At 43.4% G+C, this 24,506-nt stretch overlaps 1 protein-coding gene across 1 annotated transcript in view; it reads left to right on the top strand.

The window, feature by feature from the left end:
* Positions 1-20,178: 20,178 nt before the first annotated feature.
* The window catches only part of BMERB1 (bMERB domain containing 1), a 286,252-nt gene continuing 281,924 nt past the window's right edge, over positions 20,179-24,506 (top strand). Inside the window, exon 1 of the mRNA XM_088474217.1 lies at positions 20,179-20,459. Coding sequence (XP_088330343.1) covers positions 20,339-20,459 — 121 coding nt within the window. The 5' untranslated portion in view covers positions 20,179-20,338. The remainder of the gene's footprint in view (positions 20,460-24,506) is intronic.

Below are 24,506 nucleotides of genomic sequence, written 5' to 3'. Positions count from 1 at the left end.
TATGCTGACATTTCTCAAAATACTGTGTATTTTACTATGAAGCATTTACCTTGTTAATTTCTGGTGTGCAATGTATATCTAATGCTTGCTTAACCCTGTGTAACCCAATTCAGGTGGTAATAATGTGTGGCATAGGCATTTAGGTAGATTGTTCTTCTATTGTCTCAAGGCTCAAAGGCTGTGTTTAAGTTATTGCAAGTTGCCGGTGAACTACTGCTATCAGCATGGCCTCAGTGTTATCCCTGTTTTTCTCCAAGGCTCAACGACTGTGTTTAAATTATTGCAAGTTGCCGGTGAACTACTGCCTTCAGCATAGCCTAAGTGTTCTACCTGTTTTTTCTCGAAGAAAAGACTAAAAACCCCAAAAACTGTGTTTCCTTTGGTGACCTTTACTTGCCAGCTAGGGTCACCGGTAGAGGACAGGAAGGTTGTAAGTGATTACTTTGGAATTGAAAGTGGTGAGGTTGTATTCTGTTCATGATACATTTTATACTGCTGTTATTCACTGATTTGTAAAAATAAAACTGCGTTGTACCTTCCTTCTGGTCTGGTTACTGTGTCTGCAAAAGGGGATATTATTAGGCTTGCCTCTCTGTCACGGTGTGTTCTACCTCAGCTACGGGGAGATCGGCCACCAAAGCTTACTGAACACACCTGAACCTGGTGCTAGTGGTGCATCATTATAGAAACTTTCAGAGCATCACATAGGAAAATGTTGGCATCTATGAACAGGATACGGAGATTCCACACAAGCCTACCCCTACAGATACAATGTGTCATGACCAGGGTCTCTCGGCATGGTATACTGTGGAGACTCGGGTCACCTGGTGGCTTCCTGTACCCGCAAGCCGGGGAGTGTCCCGTTTCTAGCTAATTCTGGGTGCACTCAGCTAAGAGCAATTCTTCCGTCCTCTAAACATATTGACTCTGTGTTGTCCTTCGCCTTAGACATTAATTCTAGCCCTGTGCTTGTGTCTGCCCTTTTGGACTCCGGGGCAGCGGGGAATTTCATGTCGTCTCGGTTGGCAGATAAATTACAAATTCCCTGCAGCACCTTGGATCATTCTGTCTCCTGGACCTCTATTGATGGTAAATCTCTTTGTAATGGAACTGTGTCTAAGAGAACTAAACCTGTTTTAGTTCGTGTTGGAACTCTCCATGTTGAACATATCAGTTTTTTCATTATACCCAAGACTTCCCGTGAAGTTATACTCGGATACCCGTGGCTTTGTAAGCACAACCCCAGAATTGATTGGAACACTATGCAGGTCCAGTCATGGAGTGTGGAATGTCAAGTGTCTTGCCTTCTGAAGACTGACGCCTTGTCATGGTCATCATCCCCTGATAGTGGTCTAGAAACACTACGGATTACACCCATGCTTGGGGCAAAAGTTTTGACAGCTATACAACTACAACCACCTGTTGGGGAGTCCTTTGTAGCCCCAGGAGGGGTGCCTCCAAAGCCTCAACCCCAGAGGATGTCTCTAAGGTCTCAACATCAAAGGAGGTCTCCAGGGGCTCAGTCCCTTAAGGGATTTCTGAGTGTCCAGCCCCAGGATGGGGTTTTCAGCCCCATACCTCGAGAGGATGTTTCAAGTTTTGTTCCCCAGGAGGGGATTTCAGATTTATCACCCCTGGAAGGGGCCTCAGGTCTTGTACCCCAGGAGGGGTTTTCAGTTTCTAGTTCCTGTTTCTGTCAGGTCAAAGCTGAGGATATCCACGTTTCCAGTCCTGTCAACAAAGTCCACTTGGCTCATCCTGAAAAGCCTAGAAGGTATCCTGAGGCCACCCATAAAGGGGGGGGTACTGTCACGACCAGGGTCTCTCGGCATGGTAGTCGACGGGTAATACCTGTGAGGACGCTATGGCGAGGGGTGTCTGGCAGTAGCAGGGGTGCCTGGCGAAGAGCATTGGCTGTGCGTGGTTCTGTGGGGGCATACTGTCACTCTGGTCTGGTTAGGCCTGGTGGCGCTTCCGTTCCGTTCTGGCATGGGCGCCGCCATCTTGCCTCCGGACATGTGACCTAGTTGCCCTATCCTGGTGTGTCACATGCTCCTCTCTGACCAGTCATGGCTGAGCACTGGGGATTTAAGGGAGTTCAGAGCTCCCTTGCATTGCCAGTGCAACGTGTTTCTCTGCGAGAGCTGAGAGAGAATGTTCCTGTGCTTAAACCTGTCTATTGGATTCATTGCCTAAGCCTGCTTTTCCTCACCTGCTCCAAATCCTGCTGGATTCCCCTACCTCCTCCATATACCTTTCTACCTGCCTGAGTACCTGAACCTGCTGTTTCCCTGCACCTTGATTCATTTCATTCCCAGCTGGACTTCACTACCTCTGTCTGCATCAGCTACACCTCACCAAACCTGCATTCACTTACAGCTCATCAAGCCTGCATTCTGTTTTAGCTCACCATACCTATACTGGACTGTTCTGTCTGTCACTACCTGGACATTTGTTCATTAACCCTCACAACAGTTATCAAGTGAACTTTAGTGCTATACCTGGACTTTTGTTTGCCACTCCCATGTCTTCTTAGTCCCTTATTAAAAACCCCACTTTTTCATTTAAGTCTGCTCCTGTGTCTGCTTCTATCACCACTCCGGATCCACAACAAATTCAGAACCTAACACAATGGAAACCAAACAGTCATCTCCAAGCAGCAGTTCCCAGGAGGGGACCAACCTTACTCCTATCACCATGCCCTACTATTTTGGGGCCCCATGGCTGCCATGTTATTCTGGTGAAGTTGGGGATAAAGGAACTGGGAGTCTGAAAGACTTTAAAGCAAAACTGAGGTCCATGTTCAGATTATACTCGCTGACTGAAGTACAGAAAATTGAAGTCCTGATAGGAAAATGAAAAGGTTCAGCTTTAAGAGGTCACCTCCTGGCCAAATTGTGAAAAGACCACCATCGAACAGATATTCGAAAGGTTAACTATGACCTTAGAAAAAAAAGAAAACTATGTCAGAGCCGAAGATGCGGTTTTATGCCAGGAATCAGTAACATGAAGAAATGCTCCGTGATTACGCTTTTAGTCTTCAGGAGGCCTTGAAGGCCATTCAGCAAGCAGATAAAGATGAAGTGAGAGACGCTGATAAAACCCTAATTGATCAGTTCAAGGAAGGCATGAGGGGAGAACCCATGAAAATCAAGCTACGATTATTGCAGCTGCAAAATCCAGAAGCAACCTTCTTGGACTTTAAAGAAACAGCCATCCTTGTTGTGGGTGAAAATTCCAGGTCAGGAAATTGGGGAACACCTATTTGGGCACATATTTGGGAATACCACACAAAGGACCTCATTCAGAGTCGGCCGAAGCGGCCTCACGGTCGTACGGAAAAAGGGGCCGGATATTCAAATGAATCCCTCGCAAGTTGCGTCCCTAAGTTTGGATCGGTAGTTGGCCGACCAAGGGGAGGAAGCAGTCAGAAGACAAAAAAATACGCCCCCTTCTCATACGCTTTCCACGTCATCTCCGGCCATATAAGGATTAATCGAGACCATCGGGAACCATCGGCACTGGTCGTAGAGCTTAAGGTTGACCATACCCTCTCTTAAGCTCTACGATCATGTCAGTGTAAAAACCTCCCATGTCACATGTGCCATGACGCTACTTTGTTAATTATGCACTCCCATAATCCGTATGCACTCCCATAAAACGCCGTTCGCATAATGAGGCACGCCTGCGTTCGGATCTCCATTCCCCCGTTTTCAAGCACCTTCCCCTGTTACCACCCACAAACGCCTCCATCTGTCACTCAAACTACCGACCTGGCTGTGTTCAAGGAGAGAGAAAATTTCTGATTGTAGTGGCTAGTTTGCGCACGCGCATTGCGAACTTTACGCATGCGCAGTATAGCGAACATCGGTGGCGTACGACCGTGCAGCTGCTTCGACCAACTCTGAATGAGGTCCAATGTCCACATTTATACGCCCCCAAGCACTTGTTAATACTTTGCGTAACAGGTCCTGCTTGTTTGAGCATACTAGGGGCCAGGATGTCTTTAAAAGTTCTAGCTTTTTTAAAAATAATGGTGAGTTTATTTGGTAGGATGTCTGACAGGATGGGTCCGTTTTAAGGATCCCCCAGTATTTACTTAGAACCTGTCAGATTCGTCCCTCTTCATTGCTAAACTATGAAATGAAAGTCCTTTTTGGGCCTGGTTTTGTACTTCAGGAGTTCTTCCCTTTTCAAGGTTTCTGTTTTAGAGATTGCTTCTGATATCAGTGTTTCAGGGTAACCTTGTTCCTTAAAACTTTCTGCATATATATCTAGTTGTTTAGAGCAAACCTCTCTGTTGCTACAGTTCCATTTGATACAGTAGAACTGGGAGTAAGGGATATTATCCTTCCAACCTCTAGTGCCTTCACTTTTGTCATGTAGATAACTGTTGTGTCAACTGATTTTATGTGGATATCTCATTATTGGTTCCTTCCAAAATAACATCCAAGAACTCAATTTCTGTTTTCTGTAGATTGGATGTAAATTTTAAATTATAGTCATTTGCATTGATAAAATCCATACAATTACTAAAATCCTGCTCATTCCCTTTCCAAATGATGATAATGTCATCGATATACCTCTTGTAGAGGTTTAAATGGGTTATTGTTATAAATGTATTCTAATTCCCAGTTACCCATGAAGAGGTTTGCGTAATTGGGCACAAATATAGTGCCCATTGTGGCTCCACAAATTTGTAAAAATAACTGGTCTAAAAATTTTAAATAGTTTGATCTGCTGTTATTTGTCATTTTTATTTATTGCACATTGTAACTTTATAATCATGTTTTAAGCACATGGTTTGGGCACAAAAGGTCAGACCTTTGCCAAAAAATCTTTAATGAAGATAATAATCTGGGTAAACCAGAATAAGATGAAAACATTGATATATTTTTCTTGGATATAGGAAAACTTCTAATTAAAGAAAAAAAAATATGGTGGGATATCAAGGGCCTAGAATATTCCATTAAAGCCAACAGAATTCTGAGGGGCCTTTGCATTAATAAAATCCCTAGCATTGGCCAAGAGAACCTCACGTTCATGGAAAAATGGGATGGTATCCTCCATGACTGCTCAATTAACCTAATGAAAATGATTACGAATGAGAAAAAGAATCAAATAGAGGCTATTGAGCAACAAATTAAAACAAAGGAAACATCCATCCTTCCATAGTGAGACAAGGAGGAATTCAAAACTAATGAGGTAGTACTTCAGAAGAAACTTGAAAGAACTGAGGAAGAGGTGATTAGAACAAAGGAGAAAAAATTCCTAAGAGATAAATTAGATCATGAATATAATAAGATCACAAATTGGAGTCGCCCAAAGAATAACATTAATACCTATAATCAGTCCAGAAACAGTAAATAGCCATATAGAGAATGGAACAAGGTTCCAAAGAAACCGTATGTACAAAGAGGTAGATTTAATCCCATTGTCAGTCAGGAACTACCTTTAAGAAATAGATTCACTACACTAGAGAGATTCGACTCCAATAGTGATAGTAATTTTCTAAAAGCAGTAACATTTCTATCTTCTATGAAATGGTTAAAAAAGATTTAATTGACACCCAAAAGGATGTAACCTCAAAAAGTAACCTCACATATCAGGAAAAACAAGCACTAAAAACTTTACAAGATAATGATAATCTAATACTCAACCAAGCAGATAAGGCAGGAGGTTTGGTCATAATTAACAAGACAGATTACACTAAAGAAACTGTCTGGCTCTTAGGGGATCTGAATTTGCACAAACTCCTCACCAAAGACCCTACAAAGGTGTATGTGGAGCTCCTTAGGGAGGTACTAGTGAAAGGCCTACACAAGAATATTATTAGAAAAGACAAATATCAATACCTAATGATGTCTAGCCCAGTCCCAATATTTTATCATTTACCAAAAATCCATAAGGATATAAGGAATCCACCTGGCCGACACATCATTGCAGGGATTGGTTCCTTAACCTGCATATATCAGAATATCTTGACATCTTTCTTAATAAGTAGTGAAATAACTAAAGGATACAACTATTCTTTTAAACATTTTACAAGAAATTAGTTGGGACAATAGCTTTATGTGGGCCAATATAGATGTCCAATCTTATATACCTGCATACAACACTGTAAAGGTATCAACGCTTGCAGGAAATTTCTGGATAAAGATCCATCCAATTATGTAGATCACAAGTTTTTCTGTGACCTGGTTTTATTCATTTTAACACATAACTATTTAAAATTTTTAGACCAGTTCTTTTTACAAATTTGCAGAACCGCAATGTGCACTATATTTGTGCCCAGTTATGCAAACTTCTTCATGGGTAACTGGGAATTAGAATACATTTATAACATTAACCCGTTTAAACATATGATACATCTCTACAAGAGGTATATCGATGACATTATCATCATTTGGAAAGGGAATGAACAGGATTTAAATAATTGTATGGATTTTATCAGTGCAATTGACTATAATTTAAATTCACTTCCAACTTACAGAAAATGGAAATTGAGTTCCTGGATGATATTTTGGAAGGAACCAATAATGAGATATCCACTAAAACGTATATAAAATTAGTTGACACAAACAGTTATCTACATTACAAAAGTGGACACACTAGAGGATGGAAGGATAATATCCCTTACTCCCAGTTTTACCTTATCAAATGAAACTGTAGCAACAGAGAGGTTTGCTCTAAACAACTAGATATATATGCGGAAATGTTTAAGGAATGAGGTTACCCTGAAACACTGATATCAGAAGCAATCTCTAAAACAGAAACCCTGAAAAGGGAAGAACTCCTGAAGTACAAAACCAGGCCCAAAAAGGAAGACTTTGTACCCTTCATCACAGAGTTTAGCAATGAAGAGAGAAGAATCCGACAGGTTCTAAGTAAACACTGGGGGATCCTTAAAATGGACCCCATCCTGTCAGACATCCTACCAAGTAAATCCACCATTATTTTTAAAACAGCTAGAAATTTTAAAGACATCCTGGCCCCTAGGAAGCTCAAACAAGCAGGACCTATTAGGCAAAGTGCTTGGGGCCGTATAAATGTGGACATTGCAATATGTGCAAGTACCTACATCCCAAAAGAAGAGTGTTCTCCAATTTTGATGGCTCCAAAATGTTCAACATGAAACATTTTATTAATTGAAATACCTGCTCCGTTATCTATGTATTGGAATGTTCTTGCGGCCTGAAATACGTAGGGAAAACCAAGAGAAAACTTAAGTTCAGAATCTAGGAGCATGTCAGAAACCTAAAGAAAAAATTGAAAGCCACTCCGTATCCAGACATTTCAAAACACATCACAATGCTAACCCTGAGAATTTATTATTTAGAGGTATTGAACATGTGACCAAGAGGAGGTGACTTGGCCACTAGATTGTCCCAGTCAGAAATGTTCTGAATATTTCAATTGAATACTCTATTACCCCATGGCCTCAATGACAGCTATGAGTATGCCCCCTTTTTTTTTATAAATACTGCTCTTTATAAATACTGCTTTTATTATCTGTTTTTAGGGTTTTTAAACTATGAATTTGGTGCTTTTAAGCTTTTAAAGTGTTAATTTGGTGCTTTTAAGCCTGTAACGGATTATTTTAAGTTGCTATTCTAGTGATGCTTTATCACTATACATATATATTGTCTTCATTTTGAACATATAAAAATGTTGACTTCATTTATCCTCTGAGTTTTATCCAATTTTTGTATATATCTTTTAATTAATTATTTCTCAGTATAGAGATTTTGTATGATGTGCCTCCTCCTTTTCCCCTCCCCCCCGTTTTTTAAACTATGGGCCTAATTCAGAGCCGTACGCTCTGAGCAGAGCGCACGCTCTGAATGAGGGCCGCCCTCCATAATTATGGAGCGTCCTCCTGGACGCTCGTATAGCTGTGGGTCACCACCCACAGCCTATACGAGTGTGCAGTTTGATGGCCGCGATGGTCTTGACCATTGCAACCATCGCCACTGCGAGCCGGAGCCTGCGGTTGAGTTTTTCAACCGCAAGGCCCGGAGTGATTTTGGCTCTATCAGAGCCAAAATCACTCCCACTGACATCACTAGTGATGTCAGTGGGCCGGCTTCTGACCGTAGGCGTTCCCTTGGGAACGCCCCCGTCAGGGAGGCACGCCCCCGGCACGCCCACCAAAGGGGGCGTGCTGTCAATCAACATCGACAGCACGCCCCCTTTGATCAGACACGAGCGAAGGAAAGTCCTTCGCTCGTCGCGTCTGGCGCATGCGCACGACGGAGCTCCCTCCGTCGTGCGCATGCTCAGTGCAGACCATCGACCCACTTGCGAGCGGACAGCCGCTCGCGAGTGGGTCTGAATCAGGCCCTATGTGAGAAAATAATATATATCTTTATTATTTTTATTTTATTTGATACCACATTACAATATGATATTTGTATTTTTATACTATGCTGGATACGGTTTTATAATGTATTCCCCATTCTTTATATGGTGTTATGATGTATTAATTTGCTATCTCCATTTTGTCCATGAGAAAATGGCTGCTCCCATTGTGTAGTTAAGGAACAACTAAAAATATAGCCGCCGCCAACTTTTAATATGTGTAGGAGAGTCTGGCTAAAGGCAGAGTATTGCTCATTCTGCCTCCCTCTCACCCCATGTAACTAGCGGTGAAATTCATAGTTGGTGGCCAGCGGTATGCCTAATAGTGCACCCGTGGCAGGCATCACAAACTGGCTGCCGCGAACTGCGCATGCACGGTACCAACCGCGAGGCACCATGGGAGATCATAGACATCACCAATGACATCATAGAAAATGGACATGGGCCACTGCGCATATGCAGAACAACGATTAGCACTGAACTGACTACAGCCTAATACCCCCACCAGTACAGTATACAAGGGGTGCCCCCAGAGACTCACCATCACCCCTGATGAAGTCCAACAGGCCAAAACGCGTTGGAGTCATTGCACCAGTCTCTCTCAAGGATACTGGCTACTTGCAGATAAGCACTTCATTACCTAATTTGTTTTGATATTTTTTTGTGTTCCTGTATTCCATATCCCCCCATACTGTGTTATAATAAACCCCTTTTTGAAAATCACCATTGATCATGGGTTATTTCTGCTTGTTTGAAGCCAATAACCTACCTATGTGAAAACTGCTGGGGTTGCTAAGGGATATTGGAGGAGTGACCAGGATCCAAATGACTACACGCTGTTACTCAAGTACTTTTCTGGTACGCATATTTTTTATTGCCACATAACTTACTAAGGAAGTACTACACTATATATCTATTTGTTTCATCTGGCTCTGATTGAGCCCCTCCTATAAAGGTTTCCAGCCACTGGAATCCTGGGTCCATGCCACCACATAGAGGGGGTCATTCAGACCCGGTCGTTAGCGCAGATGCGCTCGGACCAGGTCGATGGCCCCCACAGAGCATGCGCACGACGGCGCCGGCAACGTCATGCGCATGTGTGAGACCCGCTATGACCGACAGCACCGGTCGTAGCGGGTCTCGATCCAAAGGGGGCGAGCTGTCGATGTTGATTGACAGCTCGCCACGTTTGGAAGGTGGGCCGGGGGGGTGGCAGCCCAAACGGAGGTGTTCCCATGGGAACGCCTACTGTTTGGGGGAGGCCCCACTGACATCACTAGTGATGTCAGTGGAGAGCTTCCGGCTCAGACAGAGCCAGAAGCTCTCCGGGGCTTACGACAAGGGAGACCCTACCCTAGGGTCTCATCGTAAGCCCATCACCGGAGCGGTCGTTAGAGCTGTGGGTGTTAACCCACAGCCTAACGACCGCAACAGAGGCGGGCGGTCAGGATGCAAGCGGCCGCCCAGTTTCTGAGCGACCGCTTGCATCCTCCGACCACCTCTGAATGAGGCCCAGAATCCCCGTGAGGAATTACAGATAAGCTTTAAAGATTTTTTATTCAATATGCATATTTATTTTTGAGCATGTGCAATTTTTTTAATTTACTACACTATCAGGCGCATGTTCTTTCCAACCCCCCTTTCCAGATCACATTTATCCCCCTGCACATCGACACTGCTCCGTCTCCTGCATTTGGTCATTGTGAACTTTCTGCAGTAAGTGAATGCACATTATTCACCCGGAGGATTTCACAATTTGTTTGTTACAATAAAATTGATTTGTTATTATATTTATTTTTTAATCTCTTTTATTTTCATTTTTGAGCAATACTACTTGTAGAGTACTAACACAACAGTATTCAAATAAAGATAACTGAAAAATACATATCAGTATGTACTAAGTTTATGAGGAGAGGGGTAGGTGGAGGAGATGGGGAGTCCTGGAAGATCTATTTATGGATATATTCTGAAAACAAGAAAAAGGTTGTGTTGAAAAGGGTCTGCTGTCTGTTGCATACATGTGTGCTACTGAAGCGGTTTAATTATTGCTCCAAGTCAGTGACTATGAAAGATGGATTGACAGTCAGACATTTCACCATTTGTGGTGAGGAAATAAGTCTGATCTAATATACAAGATGAGTAAGACAATCTAATTTACTATCCCTAGAGCACATAAAAATATCCTATTAGGCTTTTTTGATGCCTGTTTCTGTTGCCATCTTTCTAATAGATTGTAATTGCCAGGTCTGATAATAAAGTCTGCACGGATACCCGTTCTAATTCATACAATAACTCCACACTAAGGGCAATTTCAGGTGGGCGTTTTATAGATTGCTGTGGTTTTCTGATCAGGAAAGTGTAGCATTCTCATATGGTATAACACTTTCACATTAAACTGAAGGGGAATTGTGTTCCCTTGTTACACAAGAGCGATTAATTTGTCAAAACTATGCATAATAGAAAAGAAATACTGTAATCCCGAGATCTGTTCATCTTATACTGTCTAGTGTACCAGCTGAATGGCTCTATAAATGCTCTTTATTGATACAAACAAAAAAATATATACAGTTGTCAGCGCTTTGCGTTGTCTTATTGCAAATCCGTATTTATCTAATCGGCCTACTACAGGCCCTACAAATCATCAGAATTACCCATGTAATCTATTTAGAGATTGTGCTAACATTATCCATGTTTTGATTTTATCAATAAAATTCATTGCTGTTGTCAGGGCATTTACACTGGCTAAGATAATCAGTTTCAAGGTTTTTCATGAAAATGTATTTAATAAATTATTCATTTGGTAGCTTGTTAAGCTTTGATGTAAAAAACCAAATCAGAATAAAATATGGATGCTTTTAGTTGCACTTAGGTCCCAGACGTGGTATAGAGTCCACTGTTAAAGAGGCACCCCTTAAATATGAAGATATGTTCAGTTGTTAGTTTTCTTTCTTTACTTTACTTTTGTATCTTTTCAGAGCAGAGCTAGAACTTGCACAGAGAAGCAAAAGATGGCACAGTTACTTATTGCCTAATTTGATCAGAAATGACTCATACAACATAAAAAAAGATATGAGAGAGAGTATGAAGTTCATTAAATACAGTGTTTAGTTTTTACCTGCCTACTGTCCTGGAACGGCAGGGAGGCTCCTGAAAAAGTGGGCAAGTCTCCCCGCAGGCTGCCTACCACTGCACCAGCCACCACATACACGCCCTCCCCCGCAGGGGTGGGACGATTATGCAATTTGAGCTGAATCACGTCATCATGGCCCCGCCTCCTGCTTCACAATGCTGGTAATCTTGGCATTATGTAGTGGAGGCTGGGCCACGATCGTGCAATCGCACGACCACACCCCCTGCTCCGCCCATAATGGCGTATCAAGACCCTACCATGCCCCCCTGCGTGCTGTGCCGACCTGGCTGCCCCATCCCGGAGTGGGCAGCCAGAATGTCGGCAAGTATGGTTTAGTTTGATACAATAATTTACCTGTAACGGTATGACCGAAATAACTATGCACTATTAGGGGCCAGGGAAAGTGCTGTGACTCCCATAGATCACTTCTTACCATCTGTGGTGTATGTGTGGGGAGTTCAGCAAAAAGAGTCAGTGTCAGTGACAGGCCAGAGGGCTCTACAGAGATAAACTGAAACACTAGTCACTCATTCAGTGTTTTAGGTGCCCCCATAATGTTGGCACTCTTACTTCACCCAATGGTAGCTGCTACTGGATTGGCCAGTCAAAAAAAACTTGGTGAAAATGTTATTCACAGATACATAACAGAACTAAGCGAGTCATTTTTAAAAGCAGTACCAGCCCTAGTAAAAACAATGTTATGTGATGGATACAAACATTAACTCAGCAAACTGGCAGATTCAGATATAATGTATCATGATGTATGTTTTAACTTCCATTCACAGAATAATATACTTTTCCCTTTAAAATGCTTAGGGACAGGTATTTTAATAGTGCTCACTGGCAGGTGTCCTGGACATGGTTATAGAGAGCCAGCCAGGGCCGTTACACTTAGGGGGCATGGACTAATAGCAGGAGGCATGGCCAAACCCCCTTAGGAAAAAAAAAGAAATTACTATTTGCTGCAACACTAAGCGGCACTACATGCTGAGGTGGGGGCACTGTGAGCCCCTCAGCCAGGGGCAGCGGAGAGTCTCCATGGTCCTGCTGCAGCCCAGCACACAGCAGCACACAGCAGCTGCTGATAGGTAAGAGGGGGGCGGTGTTGGACCTGGGCTCCAACGAGTCCAGGTTATTAGTACCAGCACCCATCCCCCCCCCCCCCCCCCCCCGGTTTTGAATCGGGATCCCTTTGAAAATCATGTAAACTTTGACTGGTTTTTGGTATGAACACTAATAACATTCATTTTAAGTGATTCCCATGCAATTTTGACCACCTGAAATCACGGGGAGAGATCCGGTTTTCAGATCCGAGGTCAGAACTCGGTTCTACTTGGAACTGTAAAGTGATCCTGGACAGGGACTTGGTTTGACTTGCAACCCCTAAGTTCGTGTGTGTTCTATTTTCGGGAACCCAAACGACTCATCTCTAATTTTTATGGATTGGGATAGTGTTGTTGCTCTCCTATTCATATTTAATAGATACAATATGGAGCTGTACCAATTAGAAAACGTGTAATTTATCAATAGAAAAATGATAAAGCTTTAATTAATGTAGTACATTTAATATAACATTTACACTGTTTACAGTATTTTATATAATGGTGTCTGACTACCTTGATATTTTCTGTATTTCAGTCAGTTGTTTATATTCTTCACTGCTCCATATAATTCAACCCCCACAGAGGTAGTTATTCCACTTTACCGCGTCATTTAATTTACACTGTAACAAACAGATATTCCGTGTCTCTCCAGCTGTTGTAGTATTGGAAGTACCAGCACATGACTTAATTTTACACCTAAAAAAAATCATGAAATTATATAATTCCCAAGATACTGTATAACCTAATACATTTGTAAATGACAGTCTATGGGACCTGATTCATTACCGACCGCAATTGCGTTTATGCATGCACTCGGCCGATTGTTGGGTTCTACCTAAGTGTATGCATCGCAGTGCATGAACCGGCCAAAGTGATCGGGACTGCGATCGCAGTGACTATGCAGACCCATCGCAGAGTGACTGACAGAAAATGCCGTTTGAGGGAAGTGATGGGGGTGGTCGGTGAAACGCAGGCGTGCCAGTTCGTTTTAATGCCGTGGCATGAGTATGTATAAATTATCCATTGTGATGCCTTACACAGCCTCAGTACTCATAGCGTGCAATGAGGTTAGCAATTCTTGAGTAAGGTCAGAGCTTGTGCAAGTGTGTGTGAGGCTGTGATGGTATTCGATTGTACTGATGGTTTTGCAGTCTTGCTAAGGATTGCGGATGTGTGTAAGGTAAAGTGGGCGTCCTTATGTTGTGCTGCGGCACCATAGTGTTTGCAATGGATTAGCACACTATCGCAGTGGAACTGCGTGCGTAATCACTATTGCATTTGCAGTTGCAATCCGTAATGAATCAGGCCCTAGGAGGTCCATACTACAAGCATGCACAGACACACACACACACACAGGTAAATTTCGTCAGAAGCTAATCAGGCTACCAAATATGTTTCTAGGGACTTATTAGTAAAGTATATTTTGCGGCTGTTTTCAGAAGATTGCTGTGTTTTATAGTATCGGGGCTATTTAACAAGGGGGAACCCCAGCAGAGAGATATCTGTAGTGGTCCATCTTTCGAAAAGCAGTCTCCATAGTTGTTTGTGGGGACTGCAAGAAAGCCCAACTTACCAAGCTCCAAAAGGGTGACTTTTTTTTGGTGCTTGGCCCCAATCACTATTGCCATTGTAGCCCAATGTATGCACATGTGAAGAAGGCAAGCCAGGTCCTGAACAGATGCTATCATTTTACTCTTTATTTTTCACATTCGAGCGGGCTATTCTCAGAGCCACTGTTAGGGTAAGAGAAACTTGATAAATAGTTGACAATTTTATTTTCTTATTGCCATTATATGTGGTAATAAGAAATGATAAACTTTGACAGTTAATGATAAGATGGTCCCCTTATACCAGTGGTTCCCATACTGTATGCATCGCGGCATGTACAGGGGTGCAACGGTTTAGTGGTCCAGGTTGGTATCCAATTATTTGTGGTCCATGTGATAGACAAAACCAAATCTGGTCACTGCCAATCATAAAATATGTGCGCAAACAGAAGCGCAACCCTGTCCTCCACCACATAGCTGATTCTAAGGCCATATAGCTGAAGAATGACAGGTCAGCACAAGTTACCTCACTGAATCATTCTTACAGAATTTCACAATAAGAAAATTTTGGCCTAGGGGTGCCATGAAAATAATGCTGATACTCTATGGCGCATGATCCAAGAAAGTTTGGAAACCACTGCCTTAGAATGAATACCAGGACACTAAGGGGGTCATTAAATTGTTTTGGGTGCCTATATAATTGGGCGCCCGTCGAAGCAATTAAATTGCTGCTCCGTTCAAACGCCTAAAGCTGTGGGGTGACACATTTCTTCTCGCAGCCTCCTGAGATGGGAGAAGAAATGTGGGCAAAGGGCAAAAGGCTCTGAAGGCTCGCAAGCGGGTCGATGTTAGCGTAAGCGGGTCGATATTAGCCCAGTGTGCATGCGCACGACAGAGAGGGCTCCAGTGTGCGCATGCACGAGACCCGGATAGCGACGGGCAAGCTGTTGCTATGGGTCTCACTACAAAAGGGGCGTGCTGTCGATGGTGAGTGACAGCATGCCCCCTTTGGTGGGCGTGCCGGGGACGTGGCTGGCCAGACGGAGGCGTTCCCATGGGAACGCCTACCATCTGGGGCCGGCCCCACTGACATCACAAGTCATGTCAGTGGGAGTGCTTTCGGCTCTGATAGAGCCGAAAGCACTCCAGGGCTTGCGGCAACGAGACCCTACCACAAGGGTCTCGTCTCAAGCCCGATGGTCACGATGGTCTTGACCATTGCGACCATCTTTTTGGTCACCCACAGCTATACGAGCGGCCAGGAGGCCGCTCTAAAAAAAGAGAAGGACGGCCCTGATTCAGAGCAAGCACTCTGTCAGAGCGTCCGGCTCTGAATCAGGGCCAAAGGGGGTCATTCAGACCCGCTCGCGAGCGCAGGACACTCGCAAGCGGGTCAATGTTCCCCCACTGCGCATGCACACGATGGAGGGAGCTCCGTCGTGCGCATGTGCGAGACCTGGCGAGCGACGGGTTCTCCATCGCTCTGGGTCTCGCACCAAAGGGGGCGTGCTGTCGATGTTGATTGACAGCACGCCCCCTTTGGTGGGCGTGCCGGGGGCATGCCTGCCAGATGGAGGCGTTCCCATGGGAACGCATACCGTCTGAAGCCGGCCCCACTGACATCACTAGTGATGTCAATGGGAGTAATTTTGGCTCTGATAGAGCCAAAATCACTCCAGGGCTTGCGGCAGCGAGACCCTACCACAGGGTCTCCGTCGCAAGCCCGATTGTCGCGATGGTCAAGACCATCACGACCATCATCATGGACGCTCGCATATGCTGTGGGTGGTCACCCACAGCTATGCGAACGGCCAGGAGGCCGTTCCATTTTCATGGAGGAGGGCACTGATTCAGAGCGAGCGTTCTGGTCAGAGCGTTCGGCTCTGAATCAGGCCCAAAGTCCGTTGTTTCAGCACCCTTACCACTTTTTTAGATGGGTTTCACTTCTTTGTGCAGCTAAACCCAGTGCTTTTAGGTGTGTTAAATACTAATTAGTCACCCGAACGGAGAAACAATTGAATTGCTCCAGTGGGCACCTATTTGTATAGACACCCAGCAGGGGGCACACAAAACAATTGAATCACTCATACTAGTCACATTTTAAACACAAACATCAAATTTAAAGTATATTTATGCTAGGAATAAAAAAAAAAACAAATAAAAAAAACACCTCCCCTGGGTGGCAGCCAATCTTCAATAGGGGTGTGCAAGTGATGCCGTCGCCTGGGGTGCAGGGCTCTGGAGGCGACACGTCGCTGTCCCGCGGCACCTGTATGTGGCACCCTGTAACCCTACTGCAGAGCCGATCAAAGTGTCCAAGGGACGCTCCTGCACACACCCTGCAGCCTGTAGGATGCTTCAGGCAGTGCTTTACTTCATAGTGGCAGCGGCTTTGCTCCCTCAGTGCGACGTTATGATGTCACGGGTACAGGGACGAGGTCGGCACAAGGCATAAAGCCCTGCTCTGTCACTATGTAATGTATAATACGTAGGAGCAGCATACTGAAAAAGATATTTGCTTGTACGAGAGCTAAGCCTAACCTATGCTGATCTGTTTATTTCTAGAGTGTTCATCAAATGCTGGAATTGTGCAGTGTGCTCATCTCCAATATATCCATACGACTAGTACAATAATGTCTGATAACATTATTTGTCACAATCCCTTTGACAGTGCCGGCCCGCTCTGTGCACGTGCGTGAATTGAGGTCACACATGCGCACTAACACTGCTGTGTCACACCCAGTGTGAAGTTACACTACTACTGTCAGAGAAAGGGATTGCAGGGACAGCTGCTTTTCGGAGCAGCTGTCCTCGCACCAATCTGGAATTGCTCTGGTAATATGGTCTCCAACGCTGAAATTACCAGAGTATCGCGTGGGCAGCAATATGCCCTTTTGTGACAGTATGATATGAATAAATCCATCAACAAACAATTTGGCTTCAGCTGCATTACTTTTTAAGGATGTACACTTCCAGCAGCAGGGGGCGATGATGAATAGACAAACATTTGCTTGGTAATTCCAATGAAATGTTTGCAGCAAAGTAACCCAACTCAACACAATCGTGATTTCACAGTGTAGAGCGTGTTAACAGCATTATGTTATGTATTTCACTAGCCTACTCCAAATTTCTACACTTCATTACATGGAAATAATACTTTGACAATAATATCAGCAGAATGTAATTCATTCAGTATATATAAATAAATCAGGGCTGGCTCTGTGCGGTCGTACAAGGGCGCCGGGGTCTTGCAGTAGGAAAGTCCCGCCCTCCACCCCGATGGTTGCTGTGAATAATGTAAGCAGAAGGGAAAGGCGCAGTGAGGGAAGGGGAGGGGGGAAGACTGGATGGTACAGGTGTCGAGACACCTAGCGCCAGACCTCAAATATATGTATATATAAAATAATAAATCAGAAAAACAGACACAATCAATGCAATACAGCTGCCCTGGTACACTAAATACAATAAAATACATTGAGAAAGGTACTCAAGGTCTTCCTTAAGGCAATAAAAACCAAGGGGCTTTTGCCGGTCGCAAGTCTCCAACTTTATACTAATGCCTCTACAAGTCCGTCCTTGTGTACATCCATGAGTATGAGTGTGTAAGGACTGAAACGCCCACTTTGAGCGGCCAGAGACGCTGCAATCGTGCTTTGTGCATCTTTATATGCCATCATCAGTCGCAATATCAAAACTTACACCAGCTCTATGCTAGGTGTGGAGTCTGCATCTGGGTATGTTCTCTACAAACAATTCAGAGACAGGTCCGTGACACGCGCATAACACACCCATAAGAAGGTCCATCGCTGAGCATCTGAATAGCCATCTCATTGTCACCTCCCAGGAATGCCCAATACATTTTCAGTACACTTCTGCCTTCATACAACTGAAATAGCAACTGCGACTTTCTACAAACCTGCGTGGTGCGACTTAGACGCAGTAAGCATGCTTTATTCCCGGCAGTTTGGAGGTGAAAATGTCACTGCTTCATAAATAAAACCCTTTGGCTCCTGTACACAGGCACCTATTACTTCCATACAATATTAAAATGTATATTACGCCAATTAGAGGGACAGAGGGAAGACGACCTACAGCCAAAACAGTATTGTTGCAAAATTTGTATATAGACATTTTTCTGTGCATTTCTGTCTTGATATCTGTTCTAGCATTCTGCAGTTTTCTAGTTTTGACAACAGTCTTTCATTAACATGTAGCCTATGGGTCTGCATGTAATGGTGTCATTTCTTCTGAATGTGACTAATTCTGTTATGGCCACGAAGCATTCTAAGCTGGGTACACACGTAAAGATTTTCTGTCCAACCAGCCAACTAGTTGATTGGTTGGAATGAAAATCTGCTAACGTATGGGAGTAACTGATGATCAGCAATTTGCTCCTAAATGCCAGAAAACAGATGAAAATGGTCGTCAGACAAGTTTATTAAATGTTTGATATAAACAATTTGTTCAAACAACAGTTTTTGTCCATTTTCCGGTGTTTGGGAGCAAATTGCTGATTGTCATTTGCTTTCATACCTTACCAGATTTTCATTCCAACCAATCAACTAGTTGGATGGTTCGACGGAAAATCTTTACGTGTGTATGCAGCTTAACATCCACATAATAACAGTGAAAATACACGATTTAAGAAACAGCAAATCCTGGATATATACACATTTTGTAAGGTTCACTATACAATTCAAGGGTATGTTTTCTAATTATTGCAATAAATGCAGGATGCAGAATGTGCATGTTCAGTGAAAAGAATATACTACTATCTCTGGATGGGAGTGAACCATACATTTGCTCCAGATAATGTAAAATCGCTGCATTAACTTTGCATAAAACCACATTGATGTATCACAAAACAGCAAAAATTTCCAAGATTGCGTTTCAAGGCGACGATTTACAAAGCTACTTTGATAAGAGTCATCTTTCATTTTCTAGCAGCTCATGTCAATAGAGTACAGTGCCAGTATCTATAACATTGCATTTAGGTGCAGAATTTGCCTTGAACCACAGCTATCAGTCAGCTTACATTAGAAGTTCTGACGAGTGGGCAGCTATTAATATCTTAGTAAATAACAGCACCTGCTTGGGAAAGGATGATCAAGACAGGTAGTGAATAATGAATTACCTGACCGGAAAACCCCAGCTCTTGAGCCATTGAGAGCTGATTATTGTCATTCCCTGTTACCACTTGGCAGATGTAAGGTCCATGCTAGAAGCTCCCACAATTGGCAATTAAAATTAACTTTTAGCTGTGTACTTCCATTAACATATCGAACGCATGGCTGTAATTCGTTGCTATGGTTTACTGCCAATGTTTTACTGCCCATTTTACACCTAAATGCAGTGTTAGTTTTGAACGTGGCAGTATCTCTATCTATCTATCTATCTATCTATCTATCTATCTATCTATCTATCTATCTATCTATCTATCTATCTATCTATCTATCTATCTATCTATATCAGGAAGATCAACTACTAGATGCATCCTGTAGGCAATTTGTACCATACTAAAACTAACGCTTGGGGACAGCTGAGAGAGTGTCTATACTGTATTCTACCAGAAATACATATCGGTCTGCTCTTTAAAGTCAGTTAACTTGAATCAACGTTTAGATCGACAAAACACGTTAAATCCTGCCAGAGTAGACATCTGCTCCAAAACAATTCATGTTAACTTAACATAAACAGCTCCTCGAAACAGGGACGAGAAACTTGCTGTAGAGCCTGTGTTGAAATGTGAATATATATACATATATATATATATATATATATATATATATATACACACATATATATATATATATATATATATATATATGTCTGTGTGTGTTTGTGTATATGTATATTTAACTGTGAACCACATTGAAAGCACCTCGGCAGGCAATGGGTTAACCCCGTGCCCCCATCCATCTGCTGTACCCGGCTTTGCTGAGAGACGCGTCTGCGCACGCGTGCAGCATCCTCTTTGCTTCTGAAAGCTCCATAGGGACCCAGTAACGTCACAGCCCAGCCCTCCAGCCTCCCCCCTAAAAGCTGAGCTGTGGAGCCAAGAAGGAGACATGAGGATGGAGTGAGTGGGACCAGGCATAGTCCTCCCACCTCTATCACCTTCTCAGCCTACCGAATATCTAGACCAGAGAGGGATATATCCTAAATACACCAAGGAGGACGCAGGAGCAGGAGCAGACATGCACACATCCATAGAGTTAAAGAAATCCATCTCTGCCACCTTGGAGACAGACAAGCCAATGAAGAGCTATGGAGCAGTGGAGGAGACTGACTGGAAGGCAGGGGGGCTGGGGAGAAGAAGTAAGTAGCCCTGCTCATGGTATGCAGATTGTGATACATGGCATGGTAGCAGTCTCAGTATCCATTATGTTGATTTTCTACTAGCTCAGCTTTACTTGCTTACAGAATCCCATTCAGTCTTCATGCAGTATATGGACAAGCTGCAGACCTGATCTCAGCGCTCACATGCTGAGAGTGTCATTCTGTGTCCATCTGTTTTGGGACAGAGTTTAAGGAATGTCTGTATTGTAGCCACTTTGCATTAAAATCCCCAGTTACTTGTATTGCTACTGTCAGTACTGCACACACTGTAAACATTTCATTTACCTGAATTGTGCCTTCAAGTATTGCATTTATTTACTTTGATTTCCTTTCACCCAATATGGTCTGTTTTATACCTGCCAATATGATTGCCCAACATACTGGCAAGTCCAATAACTCATATGCAACACCTATTCAACCAGTTTTTAGGGATAATGCAGATGATTAAAGTCTGTATTATTTTATGACACACATTTCTCTATAATGTATATATTTGGTTAATGTTAGAAGTTGGCTTAATTATGTCAGTTGAGTAGTTGCTGCTAAAAATTCTATTTATTCAGCAAAGTATTCTGTCTGCCAATTGTAATTATACAATGTGCTGAATTCTAAGAGAATAACCAATGCATGTTAATGACTTTAGTGCAAATATGGGGCAATTTATTCACAATACAGTTATTATAAAAATTACAGTGGGTGCGTATGTGTCTGTCTGTGATGTTTTATGAACACTTTGTCACCTTCAGCCTTTTATATGAAAGTAAACAATCTAAAACATTTTGTAGCATACAACAATGAGAATGGGGAACAAAAGTATGGGACCTACTGAGTGTATGTATGTACGTATGCATGTATGTGTGTGTGTATATATATATATATATATATATATATATATATATGTATGTAAATAAGAGCATATAACAGGTACAGAAGACCATGTCTGTAGATTATATTTTATTGAAGCAATATACACAGTGTTCAGGTATCAAGTGAGACACAATGAATAACCTAAATACAGTGTGCTGTAGCTGACAATTCAGAACAACATATCTATCCAAAATAGAAATGAATTTACTGTACAATGATTATTAAAATACATGTATAATTAGCAATATTTTCCTCATCTAGTCCTTATTATTATTATTTTATTTTGCTTTGTTTGTCTGCCACATGGCTATAATATACCCTATTTATGCTGCACACTACAAATGCATTTGCATTGCTCTGTTTATATTGACATTGACATTTCATGGAACTGATAAATTGATGTGGACTTGGTTCTGACTAATGATTTCATGCAGAATGCTGGTAAAGTTTGTAATGTTTATTGTAGAGGCAATTGGAATATTAATGTATCCTTGTTACATATTTAATCTGGCTATTGTAACAAAATTCCTTGACTGTGTGTGGGAGATGAGTCATTCAGACAAGAGATCACACTGGATCTTTAGCGAGGCACCATTAAACAAACACCATGTATTGCCAACCGTAAGGAGATTTTACCAGGGAAACATTACAGACTACTATCCTAGATACAAATAGCGGTGGTCACTGTTTCTTGGCATTACATATTCTATTATGCTCTGATATTTGCAGGCTTTAAGCAATTTTGTGTTGTGTTTGATAAGATATCACAACGATGTAATTATTTTATGGTAATGTATTAAGTTGTCAAGTACAGTTTGGCACTTGAACTAGATAGACAGGAGGATTGGGGTTTTGGAAGACTTGTGATGATGTCTACTTTATTTTGAAAACATTTGATTGATAGAGGTTCAGTAATGTATACTGAATGAAGAGTGTAAGATATAAAAAAAATACCATTTGCTTCACCAAAAACTATTGGATCCCTGTCAGGGAACAGACCCTGTTACACTCAATATAGAGGAGCATTGGACATATCAGTCTTCTTGAATTAGTTTGATAGGAACATCACTACATTACTCAGCAGAGGTGGAACTGAACGGTAGTTTGGCTGTTGGGGGCCTGGAAGAGGAGAGGGGGGCCAAGTAATTCGTCTTTGTCCCCAGTTCTGAAGCCCTTGCATTCCCTTGAGGCCACCACTCTGCATTAGAAAGCTACATGTCTGTACTGTAGTATAGTGTGTTTGCACAGACATGGATAAAAGTAACATTTCATGTGAATCCTTTGAAGTGTGAAGTTCTGGTGATAGAATCTTTGAGTTGCATTACAGATGCCAGCACGCCCTGGGTGTCTTAATGGGTTTGGTCATGCAGGCATCAGGGCCTGTTGTAGTCGGAAAAAATTGATAAATACAACACACCAATAAAAAAAAAACAATTTATTAGAAATAAAGAAACCTTTACAAACAGCCCTCATCCACCAAATTTTTGCCCATTTATTTCCTGAGATGTGTGTATGTCAGTGTGTGTGAGTGTGTGTTCCTTTTCATCAGTTGGACTGGCCCACAGGGGTACAGAGGAAGCCCCCGGTGGACCCTACTGTCTGAGGGCCTACCACCTCCTCTACGGATCAGGTTCCAGACTGTGCACTTGAATTGTATGTTACATTATATAGCATAGGACTGGTATATTCTCAGGGGCTGTTATTAATCTGGTACATTATCATGCATGCACTAGCAGTATTTATTATATACTTAAAGGGGCCCAGACCATGCACTCTCTAATGCTTAGCCAAGCCTCTGTAGAGACTGGCTGCACCCCCTCTGAAGGCTGGCCACACCCCTAAGTATGGGCCCCTATCACTGCATACCTTGGTGGGCCCTTCATACCCCAGTCTGACACTGTCAGTCCCTGTAGACAATCCTGTGGTTAAAGAAAATTAAATACACTTAATACACCACGAGGACTTGATTCTTACGGAGCACCAACATGAAAGTGGCTGAAGTTTAATATCTCTTATCTACAGGCCCAGCGACAGGGGTGGTCTAAAGGTACACATGTACTGGGCCCCAAGGTCCAGAGGGGCCCCAAGGTCCATAGTACACAAAATGGGCAGCGGGCTCACTGCTCCGGTGGTTGCAGTGCAGCCGCCGCCAGGACCCATACCGGGTGCCGTGCATCACGCTTGTAGTAGCCTAGCCCGTGCATCGCTTGGAGCTCAGACGCGACCCGGGCCAGACGTGACCTTGCAGTTGGTTATGCGGCAGCATGATGTCACAGGTCATGTTGCCGCCACCGCACATCATCTGGTGCAGCCACAACTGTCGCTGAAGGAGCATGTGTGCCTGATGTACACACATGGTCACTCGGCAGGCTGCGGTAGTAAGGAGCTGGAGGCTGTGGAAGGTGTTAGGACCTGTGAAAGGTGATGGGACCTGCAAAAGGTAATGGGGCGTGCAGAAGGTGATGGGGGCTGCGGAAGATGATGGGAGCTGAGGAGAGTGATAGGTCCTGAGAATGGTGATGGGGGCTGAGGATGGTGATGGGGACTGTGACTGAGCATGTGATGGGGACTGAGTGACTGAGCAAGGTGATGGGGGCTGAGGATGGTGATGGAGGCTGAGCATGGTGATGGGGTTGAGGAAATTGATGAGAATGTGATGGGGGCTGAGCATGGTGATGGGGGCTGAGGAAATTGATGGGGATGAGAATGTGATGGGGGCTGAGCATGTTGATGGGGGCTGAGCATGGTGATGGGGACTGAGGAAGCTGCTGGGGATGAGAATGTGATGAGGGCTGAGCATGTTGATGGGAGCTGAGCATGGCGATAGGGGATGAGCATGGTCATGGGGGCTGAACATGGTCATGGGGCTGAGCATAGTGTTGGCGGCTGAGGAAGCTGCTGGGGATGAGAATGTGATGGGGGCTGAGCATGTTGATGGGAGCTGAGCATGGCGATAGGGGCTGAGCATGGTCATGGGGGGTTGAACATGGTCATGGGGGCTGAGAAAGGTCATGGGGCTGAGAAAGGTGATGTGGCTGAGCAAGGTGATGGCGGCTGAGGAAGCTGCTGGGGATGAGAATGTGATGGGAGCTGAGCATGTTGATGGGGCTGAGCATGGTGATGGGGGCTGAGCATGGTGATGGGGGCTGAGGAAGCTGC

The sequence above is a fragment of the Taudactylus pleione genome, unplaced genomic scaffold (assembly GCF_031769625.1).
Source record: "Taudactylus pleione unplaced genomic scaffold, aTauple2 ptg000149l, whole genome shotgun sequence".
NCBI classification, from domain to species: Eukaryota; Metazoa; Chordata; class Amphibia; order Anura; family Myobatrachidae; genus Taudactylus; species Taudactylus pleione.
Note: the sequence above shows the minus strand (reverse complement) of the source record. Positions and strands in the feature narration are given on the sequence as shown.